The sequence below is a fragment of the Bombus pascuorum genome, chromosome 5, assembly GCF_905332965.1.
Source record: "Bombus pascuorum chromosome 5, iyBomPasc1.1, whole genome shotgun sequence".
Lineage (NCBI taxonomy): Eukaryota > Metazoa > Arthropoda > Insecta > Hymenoptera > Apidae > Bombus > Bombus pascuorum.
The window spans coordinates 11,766,158-11,791,712 of NC_083492.1; the positions used below are offsets into that span (position 1 = coordinate 11,766,158).

The 25,555-nt window shown below is 32.5% G+C and overlaps 1 protein-coding gene and 1 long non-coding RNA gene across 3 annotated transcripts in view; one reads left to right on the forward strand and one right to left on the reverse strand.

The window, feature by feature from the left end:
- LOC132907361 (dnaJ homolog subfamily C member 5-like) overlaps positions 1–25,555 on the forward strand; it is a 34,443-nt gene that overhangs the window by 2,558 nt on the left and 6,330 nt on the right. Inside the window, exons 5-6 of one of the 2 annotated variants that reach the window (XM_060960387.1) lie at positions 11,291–11,347; positions 16,618–16,795. In XM_060960387.1, the coding sequence (XP_060816370.1) occupies positions 11,291–11,347; positions 16,618–16,795 (235 nt within the window). The remainder of the gene's footprint in view (positions 1–11,290; positions 11,348–16,617; positions 16,796–25,555) is intronic. The other variant, XM_060960388.1, reaches the window with a different exon arrangement.
- On the reverse strand, positions 14,703–15,452 carry LOC132907362 (uncharacterized). The gene is made up of 2 exons (XR_009658157.1): positions 15,154–15,452; positions 14,703–15,084 (listed from the first exon to the last, which is right to left on the reverse strand). It is a non-coding gene; the product is annotated as an uncharacterized LOC132907362 (long non-coding RNA).

Consider the following 25,555-nt stretch of genomic DNA (forward strand, 5'->3'; position numbering starts at 1 on the left):
TAATTGTAGTTCATGTTATCGTATATTTACTAGGAATGTACAAATATAAAAAAGAAAAGGAATTTTTTAAAAATCCATAGCATAATCATTATTTTTGATAAATCAAGGAAATTATTTTTAAGTATATTTTATAATACAAAACATACTGTTTTAAAATAAATCAACGTTTATCAATTCCTTGAAGTTACTTAAATTAATGGATGATAAAAATAAAAAATATAATTTCAATGATGTGTTTAATATATTTTGGCTATGAAAAAAATTATATAAGAATTAAAATTCTATCACATACATTAAAATATAAAACATTTTCAATCTTTTAGGAGATTCGTATCTTTTCATATTTTGTTGATTAGCAAGAAAATCCATATGAAGTCCCAAAGTAATTTACAAATGTTGATGTACATAAAATTTATATTTAAATTATCAAATTATATAAAACATAATATATATATATATATATATATATATATATATATATATATATATATATATATATATTACATGATATATATAAACATAAATAATATATATAGTAAAGCCCCATTAATTAATCGTCACGAAATACTACTTAATTGATCAGTCGTTATCCTCATCTCTGGAAAATTCCCCCATGTTTCTATCGATTTCGGTTACCGATTTTTTTCGGATTCGTATGACACACCCGAAAGCTAGATAATTGTGTTGTGTAACTTGATACGAAATCAAATATCTATGAGATAAATTAAAAAATATCTATGAGACATATTAATTTAATAATAAATTTTTTATTTATGATCTTTTTTGAGTTACACTTTTACTAATGTATATGTGAGATCTTTATGATTTTTTCCTACGCTTGGTAAGATAACGGACTGTATCTGTATTTAAAATCAAGTCCTAGTCATGATAATTTGTTGCCGAATGATGCCAATGTTCGAGACTTTAGTGCAGAGACATATATATATATCTATAAAAAATAACGAAAATGCGTATATGATAATTAGAAGTATCGTAAAATTATGTTGTTATTATCACCAAGCATTCTAGAAAAGATTAGTTTTTATTGATCATGTTTCATCTTTGATGTGACATTCTGTATAAACATGAAATCTGAAAATATAATAAAAATATAAATGGATTGGATTGCATCAAGTGTCCAAATACTTATGCATGATAGTGTACATCTGTAGAACTATCCTTGGTGACTAAATATTCATACAGGGAAGGGATTAAATAAAATATTACATAATTTTCTGAAAATTCTTGCAGGTACTGATTTCATCTTTCTTTTTTCTCTCTTTTTTCTTTTTTTACTTTTTTGATTAAATGAAATGGAACAATCATGAATAAATTTTTTGGTATTAAAGGGACAATTTTATTTAAAATACTTTTATCAACAACATAAATAACATTTAGTTGATGTACTCTTTCTTATTCTGCATAATTTGAATTATGACGAAAAATATTTTATTTAAGAATTTCTTTGAAAAGGCAAACAAAGAAAAATATAGGTGAAAAATATGCACTATGTATGTATTCTGAATATTTTTAGTTTGATTATTAATAGTAATTCTTTTCTTTTCTCTTTTCCAATCTGCTTATTACTTCATGTCATTGAACTTCTTTTAGAAAATGATCTGCCACATTTTAATATACTTATTAATCATATATGAATTATGTGTATACATATATAGTAAGAAAATATTGAGATAATATATAGATAATTTTGAATAAGTTTGTTTGCTCACTATGAGTACGTGTTCATTTCAGTTTGATTTATTAGTTTCCTCTTTACATACAATATTGCAAAAATTACTGAAGGAAGGTGGTACGTGTATTTATGTGGTTGATATGAATGCGACTTTAAAATTATATCCCTAGCTGTCAAATTTTTTCATCTCGCTTAAACAATAGTATTATCATGTTTTACATTTTTCATAAAACTATCTAAAGCTTATTCTAACAAACAAATGTATTTATTTTGGAGAGATGTTAAGTTAAAAAATACTAAAGTTCGCCGTTTTTATAAGAAGAACCATTAACATGTTTATTTCAGAAATTATTATTACTTTTTATGTTATATTAAATTCTGAATTTTTTAAAAGTTTTATAGTTTTTCTGATTGTAAATTTACAAGGTGAAGTCGAACGGTACAACCATGTAGAGGCTGATTCAACGTGAAAAAAATAAGTCTAAATATAGAATAGAAATTTTTCATAGAACGATTTGTTTTTGAGAAAAATAAATTTGGAAATCCATTATGCAGGTGTAATTAGATCAGTTCTTAACTAAATATGTTTTCAGTTTTTATTCTCTTGAAAATGATGCCATAAACATTTTCATTTTATATTTTCAACTTACTTTTGCATGTAGAATAACGCTGATCGTTTACTAGTCGGTACTTAATTAAGTTCAAGTATTGTTGACAAATTTCCAATCTTTAGTTTCTCGAAGATGAAACATTATATGAAACAATTTTATTCTGTATTTTCGACTTATTTTTCTACGTAAAATTATCATCATCCTGATTGTATGACCCATCCGGTCTTGCCTTGTAAATTCTAAAATCAAATGTCGATTCGGATTAAAAATGTACGTAGTGAATGTGTTAAACTTAAAAATAATTCTGAGTTTTTTCCCTAAATACTTTGTATAATTACAAGAAAGAAAAAAAAATACAATGACAATTCATATAGGTACATGATGTTCAAATCCTGATTGTAGATATATGCAAGGATTTTCATCATATATGAACAACAATTTATTAATTAATCTAGAAATTCAAATAATGAATGATCAAGAGAAAATATTATGAATTTATTAATATTTTTAAATAGTTGTCTATTTTAAATTTAAAATTATCATTTGAAATATCTCTATCATATAATATCTGTATAATTAAAACTGTATGAAAATGTTTTTTTATGAGAATTACATAGTTTTATGGAGTAATGGTATGATAGTAATATGGTAGTAATATCTTTACTCTATAAAAATTTATTAGGTTGTCCGAAAAGTTTCTTTCGTTTCATAAGGTGATAACAGATGAACAATAATTTCTGTTTTATATTATTTTATTGAATTAGGTATGATCCATTTCGTTATATTTCTATTATTATATTCGTGCATAATTCAATAAACTAATATAAAACAAAAAACATTATGCATCTATTATTTTCTTATAGAACGAAAGAAACTTTTCAGACAACTTAATATATTGTATAAAAATATTAAATCTTAATTACTAAATATTTAATTCTAAGACTTCTAAGATTTATGTCACTATTTTATTGGAGTTAAGAACAGTATAATACGTGCCATTAAGAAAATAATATTTATTTTAAACCTGGAAACATCCTACCCAAGGAATAATTGTCAACCTGCTATTGTATAATATTCATGAGCAAACATTCTTATATTTTTAAATTGATCAAAGCCAAGTATGTAATAAATGTTAACCAATTCTTGAACTCTAAGAATAATAAGGAGATAATATTTACAATATTCCTCTGTGTATAGTTTATAGCTAACTATCATATTAGTCATTTAACCAATTTTTCATATTATTAAAAACAATGAAATATTATTTTTGACAGTCGCGTTAAATGGATATTTCTTACAATTATTCTGTGTCTAATATTGAATAGTTATTTAATCTTTGATGTAGAGTATGTTCCATCTGGAAATCAGTTGATTATTTTGTTTCAATTTAATGGTGCAACATATAATTCTTCAACCATTTTCAGTATTTTTTAATGATGTTTGTATCATTAATAGATTTTACTTAGATTTAAGTATACCTTTGTAAATACATGTTAAAAATTTTTGATCATATTTATTTTAAGAAATCTCAAGGACAGGTACATTTTTGGCTCTTTAGGTATCTTAGCCCTCTTAAATCTGTGATAATCTAGTAGAAATCATATACTTATATATCACAATATAATTTAAGCATAAAATATTAGTTTGAGGAGATTCATTCAGGAGAAGGTTCATTAATAAGAAGGTAAATTTATAAGTTAAGCTTACTCTACATGTAAGTTTGCGTAAAAGTTTCTAAAAATGATTTTTAGAGCTTTATGATTTTTATCCTTAATTACAAAGTAAATTACATTATTTTATGGCACACAATTTACAATTGCACTAAATATCTCTCATATAATAATATAAATATAGTGATATAAATTAAAGAGATGCAAAGATAATTCTACAAAATGTTAGGGTGATTTAGTATCACTTACATCTTTTTTCAATAATTTACAGTATTTAAACAAAATTTATTTTAGATATTCTTGTAGATACAATTTTAAAAATGAAACGTATGAAATTTTTTAAAAACTATGAAGATAAATTTATTATTAAACATCATAATGTATAATGTATTATTAAATTATGGGATAAGTAATGTCGTTTTAAACTGGTTTCTTTTCATGAAAGCTTTTGTTAGATAAGAAAATTTTGCAATATGAAGATTGGTAGTAGATGACAAAAATTTAGTGGATTTCTATGAAAAGGATTTTTTGACTGTTGAGCCAAATTATCCCAGCATTCTTGCATGTGATTTTTTTAATTATTAGTATTAGTTATAATCCGTGTTAGTTTAGTACAAATTTATACAAGTTATTTACTAGTATATATAGTACAAGCCTCTGTTGAAATATATTTATTGTTTCTTATCCAGTTTCCAGAAAAATTTTGCATGGTTTTTTAATCTTGCACGAGATTAGATATTATAATTCTTTAGATTGAAGCTTATTATTGTATAGTATTCATTACTAATGCTTGGCAAAAAGTTTCATTATTTTATTTTGATAATTAGAAGTATGAAAATTGGATATCTACATAGCTTATGCATTACATAACTGTGCCTTTTCTTTGCTAAAGGGCGTATGATATATCTTTTTTCATATAGATTAAATTACATCGTCATCTTGCAAAGAAATGTTAGAATAGGATGGTAAAAGGGATTAGGTGTTTTTGTGAGATGTTTTAATTAAATAAGTTTACTAAAGAAAATCTATTATATTATTTTATGCAAATATGTATGATCTATTTTGTCCCAATAGAACAATTCAATAAAATAACATAAAACCAAAAATTTTGTGCATCTATTTCCTCATAAAACGAAAGGAACTTTTGGGATAACCCAGCACATCTATTTAAAACGTCAGCGAATTTCGATTTAAGGGGGCTGTCCTGAATTAGAATGTTCTAAAACAGAGTCTTTTTGTAATCTTTTGTAGGAGGGAGAGAAAGAAATGAAGTTATTGAATTTTGAGGTATGATTTTATATATATTTAACGAACACAAAAAAATTTGTTTAAAGTAAAAAAAAATAATAAATTTCTAAGCCTATTTCATGGTTTCTGCAGTTTTCAATCGGCGGGAAAGATCCATCTTGTAATTCTTGACCGAAACAAAAAACCAAACAAGGATTAAATTATTATATATTTTTCTCTTGATGAACTAAACAAATTCGTCAAAAAGTTTATTCAAATAATTGTTGTAGCACCTTAAAGTTTATTTTTTCTTTTTATAAAACACATTTTCTCTTTAAACCCGCCAAAATATTTAATTTCACACTATGTTCTGCCTTTTTTTTTTAGTTCATCGAGAAGAAAAATATAATTTAATCCTTTTTTGGTTTTTTGTTTCGGTCAAGAATTACTAGGTGGATCTTTCCCGCCGATTGAAAACTACAGCCCATGAAATAGGCTTCGAAATTTGTTATTTTATTTTTATTTAAAAAAAATTTTTTTGTGTCCGTTAAATATATATGTCGGGTTATCGTTAAGACCTGGGTTAGGGACGTGTAATGAATCTTCACCGAAATTATTCATCGTTGTCACACAATCGAGGTAGCGTTTATTAACACAAGTATGGATGTTACAAGATTGACAAGTGGCCGCGGTAATTAGATACTAATGACAATGACCTTAGGTTCGATAACAAATCCGCGGTCAACGGGATAACAGATGTACTTTTCTCCAAAGTCTAAGTCGGACTCGACTTACTTCTCGCGATACAAGGATTACTTGACTAACTCTTTATTGAAACGTGGATTATTCACCGATCGTACAGACAGTACATAACTGACTAACGAGACTGCAAGATGATGCTGCAGAGGAAAACTATGATGGGGTGTGCCTAAGGGCACGAATCATCGGATTCGTTGAAGAAAGCCTCCGCTCGGAAGGTGAGGGAAATGGACGTTGCTGTTAACTGGTTAATTTCTATGTTGGTGGTTAGAGAAGGGTACTAGCCGCCCTTGAGAGAAAGTTGCTAGCGGGAAGCGTCGTTCGTGAAAAAAGCAGATTTCCCGTACCTTCCCGTAGTAGGTGATAGATTTAGAGACTGTTAGGATAAAGACTGTTTGTCCGTTTGAAGGACCTTAGTTAACTAAGTCCTAAGATTTGTAGCGGGTCCTCAGGCTAGTTGAAGGTATACTGTGAATGATGCATTGACTTCTGGCGATCATCTTGCCCGAAGAATAAAGTCTGTGTGTGACGAGCCACGGGGCCGTTGGAATGTTTACTGTTAAGTGTCGGTACGGCCAATTCTATACCTCTGTTAGGTGAAACGTTCGTCCCGTGACCGCGGCTACATTCGGCGACTAGTTTTCGCCTCGAGCCTAAGCTCATTATCCCAAGTCTCGAACAATTGTGTTTGGGTTATTTTGTAAATTTTCCAAGGAATTCCAACGGGGGGTCTGGTGTCCTTTTATTTACGACACGGCCATCCTGGCTATCACATGGCCTCAGGTGTATCTAGAATATTGAGTTTTCCCAACGTTAGGCTGGATATAACTGATGTTATTTACAATTTAACTAAATGTCCAAATAGATCAAGGGTCCAGTTTGACAACAAAAATTTTGATCAGATATTTGATAAAAAAAATTAAAAGAGAGCAGAAATCAGTAACGTTATGATTAGTATTCGAAGTACTAGTTACATTCTGTGAATTATCAGTCCGACCGTAATGACATGATGGACCATTCTCGATCTCGTACCTGGACGAATCTCGCTCCTCTGGATCATGTTACCACACTGAGCATTTGTGAAAACACTATGTTAGATATTATGATTATAGTGCTAATGATACCTGAATTGAATTCGGTAACGGTGTGTTGATCTTGCATTTAATTTCTTTGGACCACATGACCACCCGTAAGCGTATGTGAACCATTATGCTCGATCTTACACCTGATTATATCAGATTGTCACTCTGGACATATCGTGAAGACGCCAAGTGTCACATTGGGCATATCGTAAAAACGCTAGGTGCCACACTGGGCATATGTAATATCGTTCTGCCAAGTGGTCATGATGATCTTCTGAGATCGGGGTACTCGTATCGTCATGGTCACTTTTCTCGTCATCACAGCAGACGTGCAACTCAGCAGGAACGCAACTATTTGGCATTTTCCTTAATCTATCATAGCTGTATTTATATGGCCGTTTGCCATCTAATGTTTTCAAAATGTGCCTATCTCCTTCCAAAATTTCTGCTATTACAAATGGACCCTTAAATTTCGGAGTAAAATGGAAACGACATCCAGATGGCTTAATTTACCAGTTGGAGACTCCACCACGCAGGGGTCGACTCGACGTTCGTTATTAGAGTCACGGTTTGTTTTTTGCAATAACGGACAGTTAGGCGCGATATGGCCCTCCTCGCGACACTTGAAACAGGTCATCTTGGACGATACAGCTGGTAGGCTCCTCTCCGAGCGACGTGTATTCTCTTGTTTCTCGGTCTTTATTCTCCTACGGCACTTTGTTATTTTATGTCCGAGGACACCACAGTAACGACACTTATTCCGGGGGTCAGGTAGCTTCTGTCGTTTAGTTTCGGGGCCCACTGATGGATTTTCTAACGAAAGCGTCAGCCTCTTCTTCACATAAGAGAAAGCATTCATTTCGCTCATAAATTGGTCCAGAGTCTTGATATCGCTCGTAAGCGCTACTCTCTTAACACGCTGGTCGTGTAAAGTCAGTCTATAAAGGACGGCAGCGTTGACTAATTCAGCTGTAGTTAGATTTTATATGGAACGGAGACGAATACCATAGGCTCCCTTCAGGTGGTTTCATCCTTCAGCGGCTGTTCGTTAAGTATCTTCATTAGAGCTGAGGTTGCCGTCTCTTTACCACCAAAACGCGCAAGGAAAAGTTCCTTAAATCTTGACCAAGTAAAGCCCCTAGTGACCGGTGTTTGCGTAAGCCAATGCGAGGCAGTACCCTCTAGCGCACCACTTAAAGCGAAAAATAACTCGCCGTTTTGAATGGGCCTTCCCTCCATGAACAGAATGACAGTTGAGCACCATGCAGCCGGGTCGGCGCCCGCGATTTCGGGATTAAAACGCGGTAATGCTAATTCTTTAGGTTCCACGCTCACCCTTTGCTCTCTCGGTTGAGTTATTTGGCTCACGATAGCCATGAGCTGCTGCATCGTTACAAACGGCACTGATCCCACTTCTGATGTCGGGTTATCGTTAAGACTTAGGTTAGAGGCGTGTAATGAATCTTCACCGGAATTATTCATCGTTGTCACACAATCGAGGTAGCGTTTATTAACACGAGTATGGATGTTACAAGATTGGCAAGTGGTCGCGGTAATTAGACACTAATGACAATGACCTTAGGTTCGATAACGAATCCGCGGTCAACGGGATAACAGATGTACTTTTCTCCAAAGTCTAAGTCGGACTCGACTTACTTCTCGCGATACAAGGATTACTTGACTAACTCTTTATTGAAACGTGGATTATTCACCGATCGTACAGACAGTACATAACTGACTAACGAGACTGCAAGAAAAGGAATGACTTTCCGTCACGATGACGCTGCAGAGGAAAACTATGGTGGGGTGTGCCTAAGGGCACGAGATCATCGAATTCGTCGAGGAAAGCTTCCGCTCGGAAGGTGAGGGAAATGGACGTTGCTGTTAACTGGTTAATTTCTATGTTGGTGGTTAGAGAAGGGTACTAGCCGCCCTTGAGAGAAAGTTGCTAGCGGGAAGCGTCGTTCGTGAAAAAAGCAGATTTCCCGTACCTTCCCGTAGTAGGTGATAGATTTAGAGACTGTTAGGATAAAGACTGTTTGTCCGTTTGAAGGACCTTAGTTAACTAAGTCCTAAGATTTGTAGCGGGTCCTCAGGCTAGTTGAAGGTATACTGTGAATGATGCATTGACTTCTGGCGATCATCTTGCCCGAAGAATAAAGTCTGTGTGTGACGAGCCACGGGGCCGTTGGAATGTTTACTGTTAAGTGTCGGTACGGCTAATTTTTTAAAGAAGAGCTATGCAATTCTATACCTCTGTTAGGTGAAACGTTCGTCCCGTGACCGCGGCTACGTTCGGCGACTAGTTGTCGCCTCGAGCCTAAGCTCAATGTCTCAAGTCTTGAACAATTGTATTTGGGTTATTTTGTAAAGGCTACAGTATTGGGGGTTTTCCAAGGAATTCCAACGGGCCCGGTGTCGCAATAGGGACGGTCATCGTGGAGGTTTTAGTCGGTTGGAGTCCGACAGTACCACGCCGCTCTTCGCCCTAGAGGCGGCGGGCGTCCGTGCAGATTTCCTCCGCAAAAAAAAAAAAAAAAAAAAAAAAAGAAAGGAATTCCAACGGGGGGTCTGGTGTCTTTTCATCTCCGACATATATAAACCCATACGTCAAAATTCAATAACTTCATTTCTTTCTCTCCCTTCTAAAAAAAATTACAAAAAGGCGCTGTTTTAGAACATTCTAATTCAGGACACCCCCTTAAAGGAATGGTACAACAGTAAAACATACATGCATAGTTACATTTGCAAAAAAAACGTAGTTCTCAAAATATAAATCATTCATATTTTATTCTGACAATTTTTATTTTACAATAACTTGTTTTAGTTGTGCGGATACTATACTATACCTAGTATACTATAGTATGTAATCTTTCATTAAAAGTTTAAATGTAGCTAATTTTCTTTACTTTTCCATTTCTTGTTTTGGTATCTAGAGTATAAATATTTCAATATTCTTTAATGTAATTTAAACCGCTGTTATCGAATCCTTCTTTCGAATGGTAGAGTATATAGAAAATGCGTTAGCCATATTTCTTTCGCTCCTAATAAATTTTTCGTGTAATATGGAAACATTCTTAGTAGTTATTATCTTTTTTCATACTTTTAGTAAGTGATGTTCGTACTTAATCTTTCTGAACCACAAAAGCGACATTACTTATAACTTATAAGAGCATGTAACATTCAGGAATTGTTATTGATTGTTCTTTTAAAGTAGAGCATAACAATTTTTAATGCATACGTTTTATTACTACAAATTAAAGTCACGGTTTATTTTCAGATTAGCCATATAATGATATATATTTTATTAAATACATACAATATTCCAACTATAATATTATCATTGAATCATTAAATTTAATCTTTAACTTTTATATAAAATAATGTATTATAAAATATCTTTTATTTTTACAAGATAGAATCTCAAACCTAGAGGTTAGCAAGAAACGAAGCTTATGAAAGAGAGACAAGAAAGACAGAAGTTTCGAATCCGTAATTTTTACGAAAATTTGTGATATTTATCAGAGGGTTACTATAATGTTTGAATATATATTACTATCATACTTATGATAATTGTAAAATTATGTAGTATTATAAAGTTTTGCAATGGATTTATTAATATTTGAGTGTTTCATTAATTATTAGAATTAAAATTTTTTTAATGATATTTCTTAAAATTACTTTGTATAAAAATACAACAGCATAAAAGTACTTGGTTATTTGTTAATATTTGAATATATATATTAGCAATATTCAAAAAACACTCGTCAAGATCGCAACCTATTCTTGTGAGATCAAGGCTATTTTATAAATACATACACACCTATAATTGGTTATATGCTTTTCATTTTAAGAAGGGTATAGAAATTATAATAACACGAGAAGTTTTATTACATATATCCAAATTAAAATATCGTTTCATCCTCCTACCGAAATTAAGAAATCGTGCTTCGTTTCAGAAATGTTGCACTTGTTTAATTTTCCAAAATTACATCTTATTAACACTGGTTTTACAGATTTACGAGGACAAGAAAGTAATATTTCTTTTTCTTTATTTCTCGACAATTCAGTGCACTTTTAATGTAATTGATTATTTCCTTGATCAGTCATTTCATATTTGTCATACATCATCGATCTGTAATTTATGAAATCTTTCTAATTTAGCCTAGCATGCACTTTTTATGTCTGCCTTTTTTTTTTAGAATACGATAGATTAGCGGTTTTGTTTACGTTGTTGTTGTATTGTAGCGGAACCAGAACCCAGAGGCAAATGTCGTGATGAATCAGCCCAGAGGCCTGGTTAAGGTAAGTTTTTTCCAGTATCAGTGGTTCTTAGTCCTCTAATTTTATTTAAGAAATGTGACTGAATTTTGTTTTAGTTGCGACAAATGTTGCAAAATCTTGTTGATAATTATGAAATACTAGAATTTTTTAATAGCGAACATAAGTTTTGTTCTTCATTAGTCGTTAATAATCTTTTATGCTTGTTAAATGTTATTTTTTAATTAATTTCAATCGTGCAAATTTTTTTTGTCTCATGATACAGAATTATATGTTTTTCATTTTATATTTGTATATAATTACGAAATTTAAAAATCGCGAGTTCGTTACGAAAACACAATATTTATAGTTTCATTTAGTACATTGATATGTTTTTATACTAACTTTTAATTTCTAGTGACTTATACTAGGATTTATAAAGTAGAAATAAGATTACATCATAAAAAAAAAAAAAAATATATATGTATTATAACAGGAGGAAATGAGAACCATTGAAACAAACATTTACATACAGAATACATATTGTTCGTTTCTCGATCATTTTCATACCAGCTTCTTGAACATTTTCGTTTCTTTTTCCATCATTTTTTTTTTCTGGTCTCCATACCGGAATATACAGAACGAGAATTGCAGGTTTGTATACATTAACTAAAGGGAAACATGATGCTTTGAGTTTGATAAACAGAATTTGTGACTAATATGAGTGCTTTTTTATTTGAACTGACTTTAAAATATAGACTAATATCAATAAAGAAATTCTAAAACATCAGGCATTTCGCTTTACAAAAGCTGGTTTTTTATGTAACATTTTAATAATTGACCATAATTTCGTAATAAATGAACTTTAATACTTTCGCAATTAGATTACTTTCTCGTAATAATATAATTTATTTAATTATATCAAAGTTTCAGTGATGTTTGTTTAAATGACTACTATATTCTGTACTCTTCTTGTTTCTAGATGAAACTGTAAAAATGTTAATTACCCTACGATTTCAATGATTTTTGAATATGTTGTAAAACTCAACATTTTGAACAACTTTTTCCTATACGTATAAGGGGTGTATATGTATATGTATGACTCGCTTAGTTTCTAAGAGAAACTGCCGGCACAATTACGATGTACTTTTGCCTAGATGTGCGTTTGTGGCATCAGTTAGTTTCTGGCTGCCGATCACTTGTCTTCTGTTTACAAACCAGAGTCGGGAAAGCTTAAAAGCCCTAACCACATATGTGAGACTGCAAAAAATGTGCGTTATAATTCAATTAAGAGTGAATATCATCAATATATTGACTTTAGGTTTGAGTTAGATTTCTTCGGCTGCCTAACCCCTAACCTAAACACAATACATTGATATTTACTTTTAATTGAGTTATAAGCTATGAAAGTATACCAGACTCTTGCAGCCTCGCATATGTACGTTGTGTATAAGGCCTTTAAAATCGCCTAACCTTTGCTTAGAAACAGAAGATAAGATCGGCCGATTGCCGGCAACTAATATTGACGCATACGTTGCCAGAAGTGCACAATTATAGGCAAAATCCACTGTAGTGATACTGACAGTTTATCGCAAATATTTTAAATATATATAGGAAAAATATTATTCAAAATACCGATTTCTACAACTAATCCAAAAATCATCGAAATCGAGGGGAAATTAACGTTTCTACACAATGTATTTCATTTCACATTAGCTATATTTTCGATACATCTTCTTTCTGTTTTTTCAATTCCAAAATTCCTTACAATTTATCTACGTAGACACTAGATAAATTCTTATATTCCATACGGGGTTAAATATTATGTAGACAATTTATCCATTAAGGAAGCGTCTATGGTGAACTCTATCGGTCTATCAGATCTGCTTGATGAGTACCTTTCTTTAATCGAACTGTTAAATTGCAACAAGATCTGTTTTAACTTTTTTTATCACATTAGAGATTGTTGATTTACGTAACTAAAAATATTTCAGTAGAATGAAAGCCGGATAGTAAAGCAGATAACTGATTTTAATTTACATTGTCTAAGTCTTAATCTGTAATCCAAGATGATTTCTGATTATTTCTCGTAGAAAATAAAACAGGAATCCATAGAAAGAGTTTTAATTAGAATCTAATTGTAAGTGAAATAAATGACTCGTTAATTTACATTAAGTGCCAATCAATTCAAAATGTCAATCATCTTATCTAAAACAGTTTTTGTGATTATTTCCTCATAAGTTATAAACGTTTAAATTTTAAAATAGCGTAGTTTGATCGAGTCATGTTGCACGTTATACATAGTTTTTAACGATAGGAAATATCATTTATATCTATATATGATTTCTAATTAAAGAAAGTATAATGCATATTCAATTTTTGTCTTAAAGGAAAAATTTTGCAAATAGTGACAATTTTCTATGAAAACCTACTGCGAGCTGAACAAATTGAAATTTGATATTCGGCACAAAACCATAATGACAGCTTCAAATAAACTGTTATTAACTTCTCATCTTAATACATAGATTTATTGTATTTAATTAGTCATGAGTGTTTTAGAGCGTAAAGCGGCCTTTATTTATCTCGGAGCATGCCTGTAGACGAGGTCTTATACATGACAAACTTATACGTGGGTATCGTGATAACAACTTACAATCAGCAGTTTTAATCCTTTCGTTCTTAACGTTAGAGCTAGAGTCACCGGTTATCACACGCTCACTGTATTATTCTACCAGTGACTTTAGTCACTCGTTCAAATTTTGTATCAATTCACAACTTTGATTAAGCAGAGCTTAGCTTGTTTTGTTCCAAAATTTTCGACATCCTTTATTTTAATTGTTTTGTTTATGTCATAACGATTGTGTGAATAACTATTGCGAATAAGAAATTGCTAATTTACATGACATAACAAAGTTACACTTCAAATTTTACGCTCTGTCCGCGATGAAGTATAATTTGTGGCGGACTAGGCCCGTGATATAGTTGTGTAGTTGGCTGTAGATGTCGCTACTGGGGGGGGTCTATTGTATTTACTTCCTAATTATTGTGTCGTGGAAGAAAAATATCGGACTACGGGCACCGGGGGGGATTCGAACCTGAGTCCTGAACGTTCGTAACCAAAGGCGCTAGTCACTGCGCTATCGTCGTCTAGTGCTAGCTAATGTCTAGTGACGGTATTTGTTATCGAGTGCCGCCACACATTCGTGTCTTGACTGCTCTGTACAGTGATAACGTGTTCGTCAAATCCCCCCTAGCGGAAGTTTAAAGTAGTAAAATAGCGTTTTAACTAGGTGTACGAAAAAAATGCAATTGTTAGGTACAGCAGTAGCTATATATGTATATTAAACAGGGAGAGATACAAGTTAAAAAAGAGGCCAAAAAATTAGTTGATTGCTAGAAATAAATATCGATGTGGTATTTAATTTTTAAGTTCCACATACATGGAAAATTTAAATACAAAATCTTCCAGAAGGCACGATTTCCTTCAGAACTCATTTCAATTTGTTCCCATTTTCTTCGTGATGCCATTTCATGGTATTTATAGCTTATTAGGATATACATAGTTATTCTATAGTTATATATATAGTTATTGGGATCTCGGCCGACGTCAATGCACAGGTACCAATTGCTGGGACTGGGAAGAAATTTCACAGTGTTGGGAAAACTACTTCCATAATTCCTGAAATCGCTTTACCTCCTCTCCATAAAGGGTGATTAATTATTGTTTTTCGGAACACAGGCTAATCAGCAACCTTAAAAATTCTCAATTAGGAGGACGATTCCTGGAGAGGGGGGCTGAGATTAGCAAGACAGTTTCAAGTTCGAGTTTATAATCAAAGTCAGAAGATCACCTGTTAGAGTCACTTATCTAAACCTTAATCAGATCGTGACTCTCAGTAAAGAGACTTACGCAGTGCCAGTCAGAATTAGATGGTCCATCAAGTATAAGCGGTACTCGTTATCAGTTGTCCGAGACCACAAAGAATCTGCTCAAATCCATCGAACTGAACAAGTTTCTGACTCTAGCACAAATTATGATTTAACATACTAAGCAACAGTTAGAATGACCAACATGAACATTGTACGACTATATATATCGTCCGTTAATACCTTTTAACATATGGTCTTAATACTACTGCAATATTGTACTGATTAATACTGCTGTTAACCAAGACTGATATTGATGAATTCTGGACTGTAAAATCTGTATAGGTGGTTTCAATGTAATCGAGTTCTGAGATACTGAACAGTACGAAAGTACCAAGATTTTATTAACAGAATTAACTAGTGCAATTCCTTTTAAAAATAATTCGCGGATTGTTGAATATAAGAAAGACATATAGTTTAATTCGTCTTGACGTATATATAGGATGGTTCACATAAAGTGTTACAGTCGTTTTTTTGGAAATCATAGCTGATATCGATTAATTTTCTTTTTAATTTCAATGATACGAAAGGGTTGATGAACTTGGTGAACAAGAGATTTTTCTGAGATGACTGCTAGTGTACTAAGGGAAGACACCTTCACTTTTTTTAAATGAAATACTATATTAGTTTCTATCTATTTAGATAGTTCTTGTGAAACTGAATAAATTTACTTGAAGCATGTTTCGTTGTCCTGTATAATTAGAGAGCTATGACGGGAAGAAGTAAAATTTATTTTATTAAGTGACCGAAAAGATGATCGTTCACTTCTAAAGATTTATTTATTCTTTGTATGACATTATTTCGTACATCTGAGAATATTGTTGCAGTTATGGTTTTACAAGCATATTATATTCTTCTCTTTATATCTTCTTTTGTGATAAATATTATACTTATAACTTATAAATGTTTAAAAGTGAACTGTCACTTTTATTTCGAACACTTAATAAAATGAATTTTATCTCGGAATAAGTCTACTTAAGTTTAAATTACGCTTCGATGCCTCCGCGTAGTCCTCCTCTAGATCTTCCATCCGTCACAACTCTTTAATTACGCAGAATAATGAAAAATACTTCAAGTAAACGTTATCTAATTCCTTAAGAGCTATCTGAATGGACAGAAATTATTATGGCATTTCACTTTAAAAAATGAGGAAAAAACAATGTCCCCTTGATATATTAGCAATCTTTTCGAAAAAATCTGTTGTTCTCCAAATAATAATCAGCCCTTTCGTACCATTGAAATTAAAAAGAAAATTAGTCGATGTCAATTACATTTTTCGAAAAACCGGCTTCTAATGTTTTATGTGGATCACCTGCATATAGGTCTACTAGTGGAAATTATGATTGCTATAGAAGAATAAATATTTCTTACTGATTGTTGTTTTACAGGAAGAGGAGAGTGATGACGATGCGATTACAGCACAACCACAGGGTGGTCCGCAAAATAATTCGACGAATCAACAACCCATTTTCGCCATGCCTCCACCAGCCATGAGCCAACCGATCACTACCGTCGATGAGAATACAAATTTGAACAGGGGTGCTGAAAGAGTTATTTACACAACTGGTATTACAAGTACTTAAAATATTAATGCACGTTACCCAGCTGGTCACAATTTTTCTTATTCAGTTTTAGCTCTATTTAAGTACTTTCCTTTTGCCTTTTGTCTTATTATTTCTATGCTTCTAGTGAAGCATATTATTGCATAATATGCAACAGAAATATAAATGTATTAATTTTATAAAATATTGCTTGGATTCATAATTTAATTGCTGTGCAATTTGCAGAAACTCTTATATTATTATGAATCTTTCATCGCTAACACAAATTTATACTCTGGATCTTTTAATGTGAAACATTAAAATTGTGGGGGATATTTGCATAAGATTAAATTGAACGAATAATTTAATAATAATACAAAATCTTCTTTCAACACAAAACGACTCATATACAATTTTAAACAAACATAGGATTGTATTCCGTGATAATTGTTAATAAAACTTCGTAAATTGATGATATATTCACCAAAGTACCATAAAACATAACTTTTACATTAATAAAACTCCGAAATTGATACAATTTATATCAGAACTCTAAATCTTAAAAGTAAATCTGTCGCTTATTCAAATTTCTTTATCTTAAGAAAATTTTTTATTCATTACGTAAGGAATTTGATTTTATAGATACAGAAAAACAAATTTCCATAAAATTTTCATTCCTGCGAATAACATTCTAAGGCTTTATTTTGAATGTTGACTTTTGGTCTGACAATTAATCGTGATAGTTTTTGGCTGTTTTGGGAGAATCATTTACGGTCGTCTGTTGACGAATGATTGGTCTTGAAATTACGATAATGTCTCAGAAAACGCAACTTTAAGGAAGCCAAGGAATTATAGCGTCTAAAGCCCAAGCATGTTTTCTTATTTCTTATCATTCGATCATATGCCATATCGTCGACCCAAATCGGCGATCATATTGGTGTATTCCATACTTATATAACTTACTGTATACTGATCATCACAACTGTATACAATCATTTTTCATATTTTTTGTATTGTCGCCTCTCGACTTTTTCCAGCGAAAAAGGTATAACTTTTTAATTACGGTTCGTAGACGTAAAACGGCTATAAACACAACATTTGATCCATGTCTCTCATACGTACGCGACTGATCGGTTTCCCGGCGATGAGATTCCATTTTATTAAGTAGCTATGTCAGCAGTATAACGGTGAGACGCTAAGAAAAGTCTTGAGCCGGGATGTTGTTGATGTGCACGCGGTGATAATTGCAATAGGAATTGTCTTGTCGAACGTAGATCACTTCAGAAGGGATAGGCAAGTAAAAGATCTTAACGAAACGTCAAGGAAAAAGGTGGCCTTCCACCTTTCTACGTAACCGCGATTCACTTGACAGATTCGTTACGGGATACATATACTTGGAGACTAATGCACGGCAGCAGGTTCACGAAATTGTCAAAAGAATTTACACAATTGTTTTTTACGTCCCGTTTGCTTAGTCTTCGGTATGAAAACAATATTACACTTATAGATGGGACTGGAATTTTTTAGGATAATGTAACGTGTTGTGATCCTTTATTATCGGGAGATCTTGTGCGATTCATCCTTACTATGATCACTGGATTCTGGTTAAAAGACTTTAATTATAGAGTTACAAGTGAGCGCGGTAGATATCTAATAGATGTAAGGTGGTTCTGAGTGCTTTTTCAATTACGGAAATAGATACTAGTCTTTTACTAAAAACGAAGTAATTTATTAACTAACAGTTATTGTAAACAGTACAACTATTGTTTGTTATATAAGAAGAATCGCAGTTTAACTTACTCGTACGTTGCGAGTAGTGGCCATTTACGTTCTTCGTGTATTTCCCTGATTAAGGCCCGTAATCGTATCCGTTTTTTCTTTTTTTTTTATTTTGTTTCGGTTTTTACAATTTGTCCTGCAGGACATTTGGTAAAGTGTTATATCTCATTGGTAAATAAAAAAAATAAAATAAAATAAATATAGCATGTGGGTGGCTACCCCCAGCGGGCTGCCAGCTTCGTGTTTTCTAAGTTATATCTTTTATGGTCGTATCCGTGACGACCGTCTTTCTGCCTTGATTCAGAAGTGTATGTATCGTGTATGTATTTGACTTTGCCTTTGAACGTAGCGATGTGTCTCTCTCCAGAGTAAACACGCTTGCACGAGCAAACATCCTCCACGATGGAATGCGTTCCTAGAAACTATGACAACCCTGCCCGCTACAATATTTAATGATTTAAGAACAGCATTAAATCTAAAACTTGGAGTACAAAATTCTTCCAAGTACGAAAGCCGCGTACATATAATTGTTATACGTACATACTTTGTTTCACCTTGCGGAATACCAAAGAATTTTATGCTTTTACCCTCAGCACAGTTTCGTTTACGATCTTTTCGCAATGATTACTTCAAAAACCCAGGAACAGAACTATAGTAAGTCCCGTGTTAGGAAAGTAAACCTCTCGAAGCCATGTTTTTACTTGTAGAGTTCATTAACCTCTTAGGTACGGCTGAATTTTGCGCGGGACTGTTTCTCTGTACGGCAGAATTTGACGCGAATTACGCGTAAATGATATAAACGCACAGCACTGCAATATGTTTCTTATTATTTAATTTGTACTTTAAAATTCGTCCAGCTGGACATTTGGTAAATTTTTCTAGCTTTATTGCTAAATTACATGTGGATGGTTACCTCCAGCGGAATACTATCTTCGAGTTTGTCTATTTTATTTCTTTAGTGAGATCAGTAGGCTGTTTTCTCGTTTATTTTCTTTTTATGAAAGTTTTGCTCGCTTCAGCAGCCAGCTGGTTTGGATGTGTTGTTGTCACGTCCCGCGCCCCGGGCGATCCGTAGCGCGAAAGTAAAATTGGTAATTTCTTTCAGATCAAGGTAATTTAAAACGTTTATTTGAAACCGTGTTTACAGTATTTGAAGTGAAAGGCAGTTAAAGCCGCTAAAAGCTATATCTTGCGAAAACTTATCTATGTTTTTATATTTACCTAATTATGCTTTTATAACGATATTAAGACAATTTAAATTGTAAACAAAGTCGGCAATTGAACAAACGTTGGAGATCTTCCCAAACATTTTCAAAAGAAAGACCCCGACGTTTTTCCATCTCTGACAGATATAAATAAATGTAGCGACTCAGAGAAGTCAGTAACAATAATTACCCTTCGTCTATCGAATAATAATATTACCGTTCGTCAACCGAATAATTAGCATTCAAAGAGTTAGTTAACATTTTATCCATCGAAGAGTTAGTTATCATTTTGTCAACCGAAGAATTTTATATCTGTCAGTCAATTGTCAATATCGAAATCGAGCAGGATTTGAATAAATCATTACATATTGTTAATTTACTTTCAAACAATTTTAATCCTCTCCCGTGCCAGTATTCACGCACGTAGCAGGTTAGCCGAAAGTGGAACTTATTGCCAGTTGCATTAAACGTCAGTTAACGCTACCTTCTCGTCGGCAACTAAATAGAACGTAACAGTTGTTGTTCTTCCCTTACATTTTTTTTTTTTTTTTTTTGCCTATCTGCCAATTTCTTTTTTGACCGTTGGTATTTTTAGGTCTTTGCGTATATCCTCGTTTCTGACATACCATGGGGTGTTGACTATTGTTCTGAGTATCTTCGATTGTAGGGACTCTAGTTTATTTATGTGGCTCATTGTTGCTGTCCCTCATAGTGGTATTCCGTACATCCAAATTGGTTTTATTCTCGTTTTGTAGATTTTTAGTTTATTTTCCATGCTGAGTTTAGAGTTTCGACTAGTTAGCCAGTACATCTGTCTTCTTTTTATCCGTATTTTGTCTATAATTGATTTCGTATGTTGTTTCCATGTAAGTTGTGTGTCTAGGTGGATTCCAAGGTATTTAACTTACCTTGTTTGTGTTATGTGCGTGCCATTCAATTGGATATTTGATGGTTTCCGTTTTCGTAGTGTAAATGTAATATGGTTGCATTTACTGAAGTTTGCTTTTATTTGTTTATCTTGTATTGCAATGTATGACGGATAATTCTGTTCCCTACGCAAGCACATTAGAATGAAGATTTTAATAACTAAATTATAATTTTTCTTAAAGATTTGATGTATATACTGTAACTTTAATAATTTACTTTAATAATTAATAATACAATTTAGTGTGATATATTTTCAAGCACGGCATGACACATGGATCCACGTCACAATTTTCACACTCTAGCGCGATAGTGTTTTTCAAATTGCTCTTTGTTTTCTATTTTGAAGCGACATTTTGAGGTTGAAGATTCTAAAAAAATTATAAAGATACAGAGCGGCATGTTAAAAAGAGCATCGAATAACGGTACATTTATATTAACGAAAAGCAATAATTGATACCTGACACTGGCGTATCAAAAACAAAGACTATATATTCTGTCTGTATATTGTTAACACTGTTGTAGAACTGTTTGTAGAGGGCAAAAAAAGTGTGAAGCAAAACAAATGAAAAAAATCATTTAGTTTGAACGGTGAGCGTATAAGTCACTAGAGTGAGCCACTGTAGTAGCGCGTCGTAATATAAGATGAAATCCGCGAAAGCCACTATAGTTACGCATAGTGCCCAGGAGGTTAATGCAGATCCACATCATGTATAATTATTCTTAACTGTTGAGCTTTCATGAATTTATAAAATGTTTATTTCATAGTGCTTTTTATTTCATTCTCCTTTGAACTTCCTCGTCCAACCTTTCACTGCAATCAGAACTTGTTTAATCATTACCTGAATATATTTTAAAATTATAGCAATAGGCCGATGATGACTCGTACAGTTTATAAAATTTTATCGCGAATCTCTTCGAGGGATTAAATTGTTTATAAGACATGCGTTCCTTAAATTTCATTAACGATTTATCGATCGCGATGTTCTCTTCCATTACATATACTTCCTTGAATTTTTTATTAAAATAGTTTACCACAGATTTGACTTTACGTAATTTATCTATCTCGTCGGTCGTATCGTTATTTACAAAATGGAAAAACCTAGTGATTTGTAAAAATCTTTTCAGTGGCATAGTTTTTCTGAATATCGGAGTTTTTATAATAACTCTTTTAGACTACTTTATCTAAATTTTTGGTTTTTTAACTTGAGCCATTATTATACATAATGCAAAGTATATCTTAATTTTGTTACAATTTACAGGGATCCAAGTCTCATCAATATTATTTCCTATGCTGTTATGTGCGCATATTGCGATGTGTCGTATTGAAACACTCCAAACAAAAAAAGGGTGAACCAGCATAATCTTCACAATATGTCACGACCTTTTTACTACAGTCTTGCAGTCCTCCCTAGCTGTTTTGAGTTTTTTTGATAACATATTTTGCAAAATCGTCTCACAGTTCTAACCTCTGCCGGCATTGCTTTTAATTCATGACGTGGTTTTCTCAACAAGCTCTCGCGTGAAGAAATGGAAACCTCACTTTCATTATCATGACATTTTATTAAATACATTATTACTTTCATTCTGGAATCGGGATTTCGAATATTTTTGCGAGTTATCTGTTTGAATAATACTATTACATTTACCATACATGTATTTAATAATATTTCTATTGCTAATTTCCTATACCACTTTATAGTTTTACGCAGTGGTGAACTATATGCTATAATTTGGTCAGATAAATCGACTGATGATTTTTCTAGGTTGTGTTCCACAACTATTTTTGGTTTTTCATACGAATAGAATTTCTTATGTACAGTAGTCATATCTGCTGAATGTCTCGTAGAAAGCATCAATACAGTCTCTTTTCCTTCTATTTTAAATACTGTTATACCCTTTTTATTTTCGCGAGCAGTAACTTCTCCAAATTTTAATTTTTGAGACACTACTTCTGTTGGATTTCCCCGCCAATTTTTTCGTACTCACTAAATGTGTATTCATTGTGATTAATTTTCCCACCAGATCAACACTTGTATACAAAATATCTGTGCAGATAGTATGTCCTTCGCCCAATATATTTTTGCAAAGAGACAATACAACCTCACATGATTCGTTTCCTGCTATTTTATCTCTTTTCTTTTCTTTTCCCGTGTATGTTTGAAAAGAATGAGTGTATCCTGCACCACCGCAGGATTTAAAAACTTTTATTCCGTATCTGTGACTGTGTTTCAAATATCGTCGAAATGGCATTAATGATTCACCTACGCGTGATATTTCATCTGGATTGTAATATTTCTTAAAATTACTGTTTTATATATCGATAATATGAATAATTTTTGACAATCTATTATTAGGATCATTTTCTTCGTTATTACTAAAAGTAACGAACCGCAAAAATAATTCTATATATATGTAGTGGATATCAAACGTGTTGATTCAAATGGCGAAACGAATGAATACTTGTGATAGTATATTTAAAAATCACTCTAAGTGCAACAATACAGAATTAGTATAATACGTCTTAATCGTCGCTCGCTAGAGAGCATTTTCGTCTGTTTACTATACTGAACAGGGGAGTACCGGAAAGTTTGAATTCGACTCCGGTTGACGGTTGCACATAGCGTAGATATTGTTTTGTCCGGGGTTTGTTTACTTTTACATTTCGTACATCGAAACTGTGGCAATGCCCCGAGGCAAAACAACAACATGAGTCACTCTCGATTCGAATCGTCCTATGACTCGTGTGCTGCTACATATATATAATAATTACGCAAATGAATTTTATCGCACTAGTCCCATCCATATAATTAGGCCAAAAAACGATTTTATTTAATTAGGATTTGTTTATTTATCGAGACGATTCGATCGCTGTTGTGACACTATTTGCACAGCATATATATTCGTTTGATTCGCAATAATTTGGAATATTTCATTCGTAACAGAAAGAAAATAAAAACTATGCGGTTCGGTATAATAAAAAATTTCAGAGTGATGTGTATTGATTTGCTGTGAACATGAAAATGTGATCTTCGCTTGACTGCCCAAAGGAATATGCCAATTTGTATCACACTCCTCTTCTTATGTATTATTTTCATCATTACCGACATCTTCAACTTCAGTATCCGATTCAATTCGACGGCGACGTACTGAAGATGCTATTATCATATCAGATAAACATCTCGAGCAACTGTCCTCTCTATCTAACAGCACTCGACATCCTTTGGAGGGACTTGTTAAAAATGTATCGTCAGTTGAATTGCTTGACGCATAATCTACATTTGAAATCATATTAACTTTAAGGGCTGACTAAAAAATTAAATAGAAGATATGGAGTGCAAAAATTTTTCTAGCGTATAAAAGTATAATAAATGCTCTTATCTGATTGTTAGGCGCAATTAATTATTTTTTAACACGGAATTAATTAGTATTTAGTAACGCGAAGAAACAATGTGGGATAATTAATAATCGCAAAAAATAAGTGAATCGCACGAAATCGAACTTCAGCGCCACAGCGATTGTCACGTAGAAGACACAGGAAATCGTGAAATTAACAAATCACCGGTTATCTCCTCACGTCGTTTAAATTATTTCGCGGTAGTTTGAAAGTTTCACAGGTAAGGTGAGAAATTCAAACTTTAGATATGATATTCTACATAAAAAATTATTACACAAATGCAACAGAGTAATTGTCCAGAATGTTATAACAGAATGTCAACGGTTCAAAATCTTCCAATAGAATGTGTCGAATGCGGGTTTTGAGTAGATTTATATCATAAGGTCCTGGGCCTTATGGAGGGGCTACCGCCGGACGTAGTTCAGAAGCGCCCGTCCTGCTACTGTCCTCTGGGCCGTAGCCATGCAGGACGTTTGGGACACAGGGCCATCCATTACCATTTTATGATCCTTTTACAACTTCGCAGTCGCGGCAGCGTGAATGGAAATTGTGCCATATTCGACAACACTCTAAGATCCTTAATAGAGATGCACCTTGGTATATTACCAACGAAACAATACATCGCGATCTTAAGATACCCACAGTCAAAGAAGAAATATCCAAGTTCAGAAACAGATACAATATAACAAATACAAAATCCATTAGTTACCCAATTACTTGACACGACGGATCAGATCCGCAGACTAAAAAAGCAATACCCGTTAGATTGAAGCATTAGATTCAACTAGAATCAAACATACTATAAACTCTTATAATCCAAGTTACAGTACCACGCCAAAATAATTTACTTAAAATTCTGTATGAGAATTGATTGTAAATAGCCTACCAAATAAAAAAGAAAAAATATTCGACAACGGATTTTGTAGTCGCAAGTGGAAAAGAGATCTAGATGCATTGCTAAACTCAGACTGATACAAAAAATTCTGTTTTGTTTGATCTTCATTTTAATCTTCAATAAAAGTTAAACACATAAACAAATGTATATAAACCTGGAGACAAGATCATATACCATTCAGCCAAGGACTCCAATAATAAACAGATAGTCTATGGAGATACTTGGAATTAATATATGTACTCAAATGTCTTAGACCAATTTCCACCTGATTTTATTTATACACATTTTTATTTATAGTAACTAACTTAGATTTTACTTGTATTAGTAGTTACTATCTGTATATAAGTGTGTAAGATAAAAACGGTGGAAAAAGTTAACAGTAGAAAATACGTCAACTATATTTTGTATATTTCTGATAATTGGGTGGCCAAATACCTATAGAAAGTAGTATGGATATGTTTAGAACACATCAATTGTAGTCTAAATTGTATATACTTAGATGTGTCTATCTTGGGTTGCACGTTTGGCTTGATACAAACTGTGTTCTTTGAGGCCTTATTATAATAATAAACCCTTACCAATATA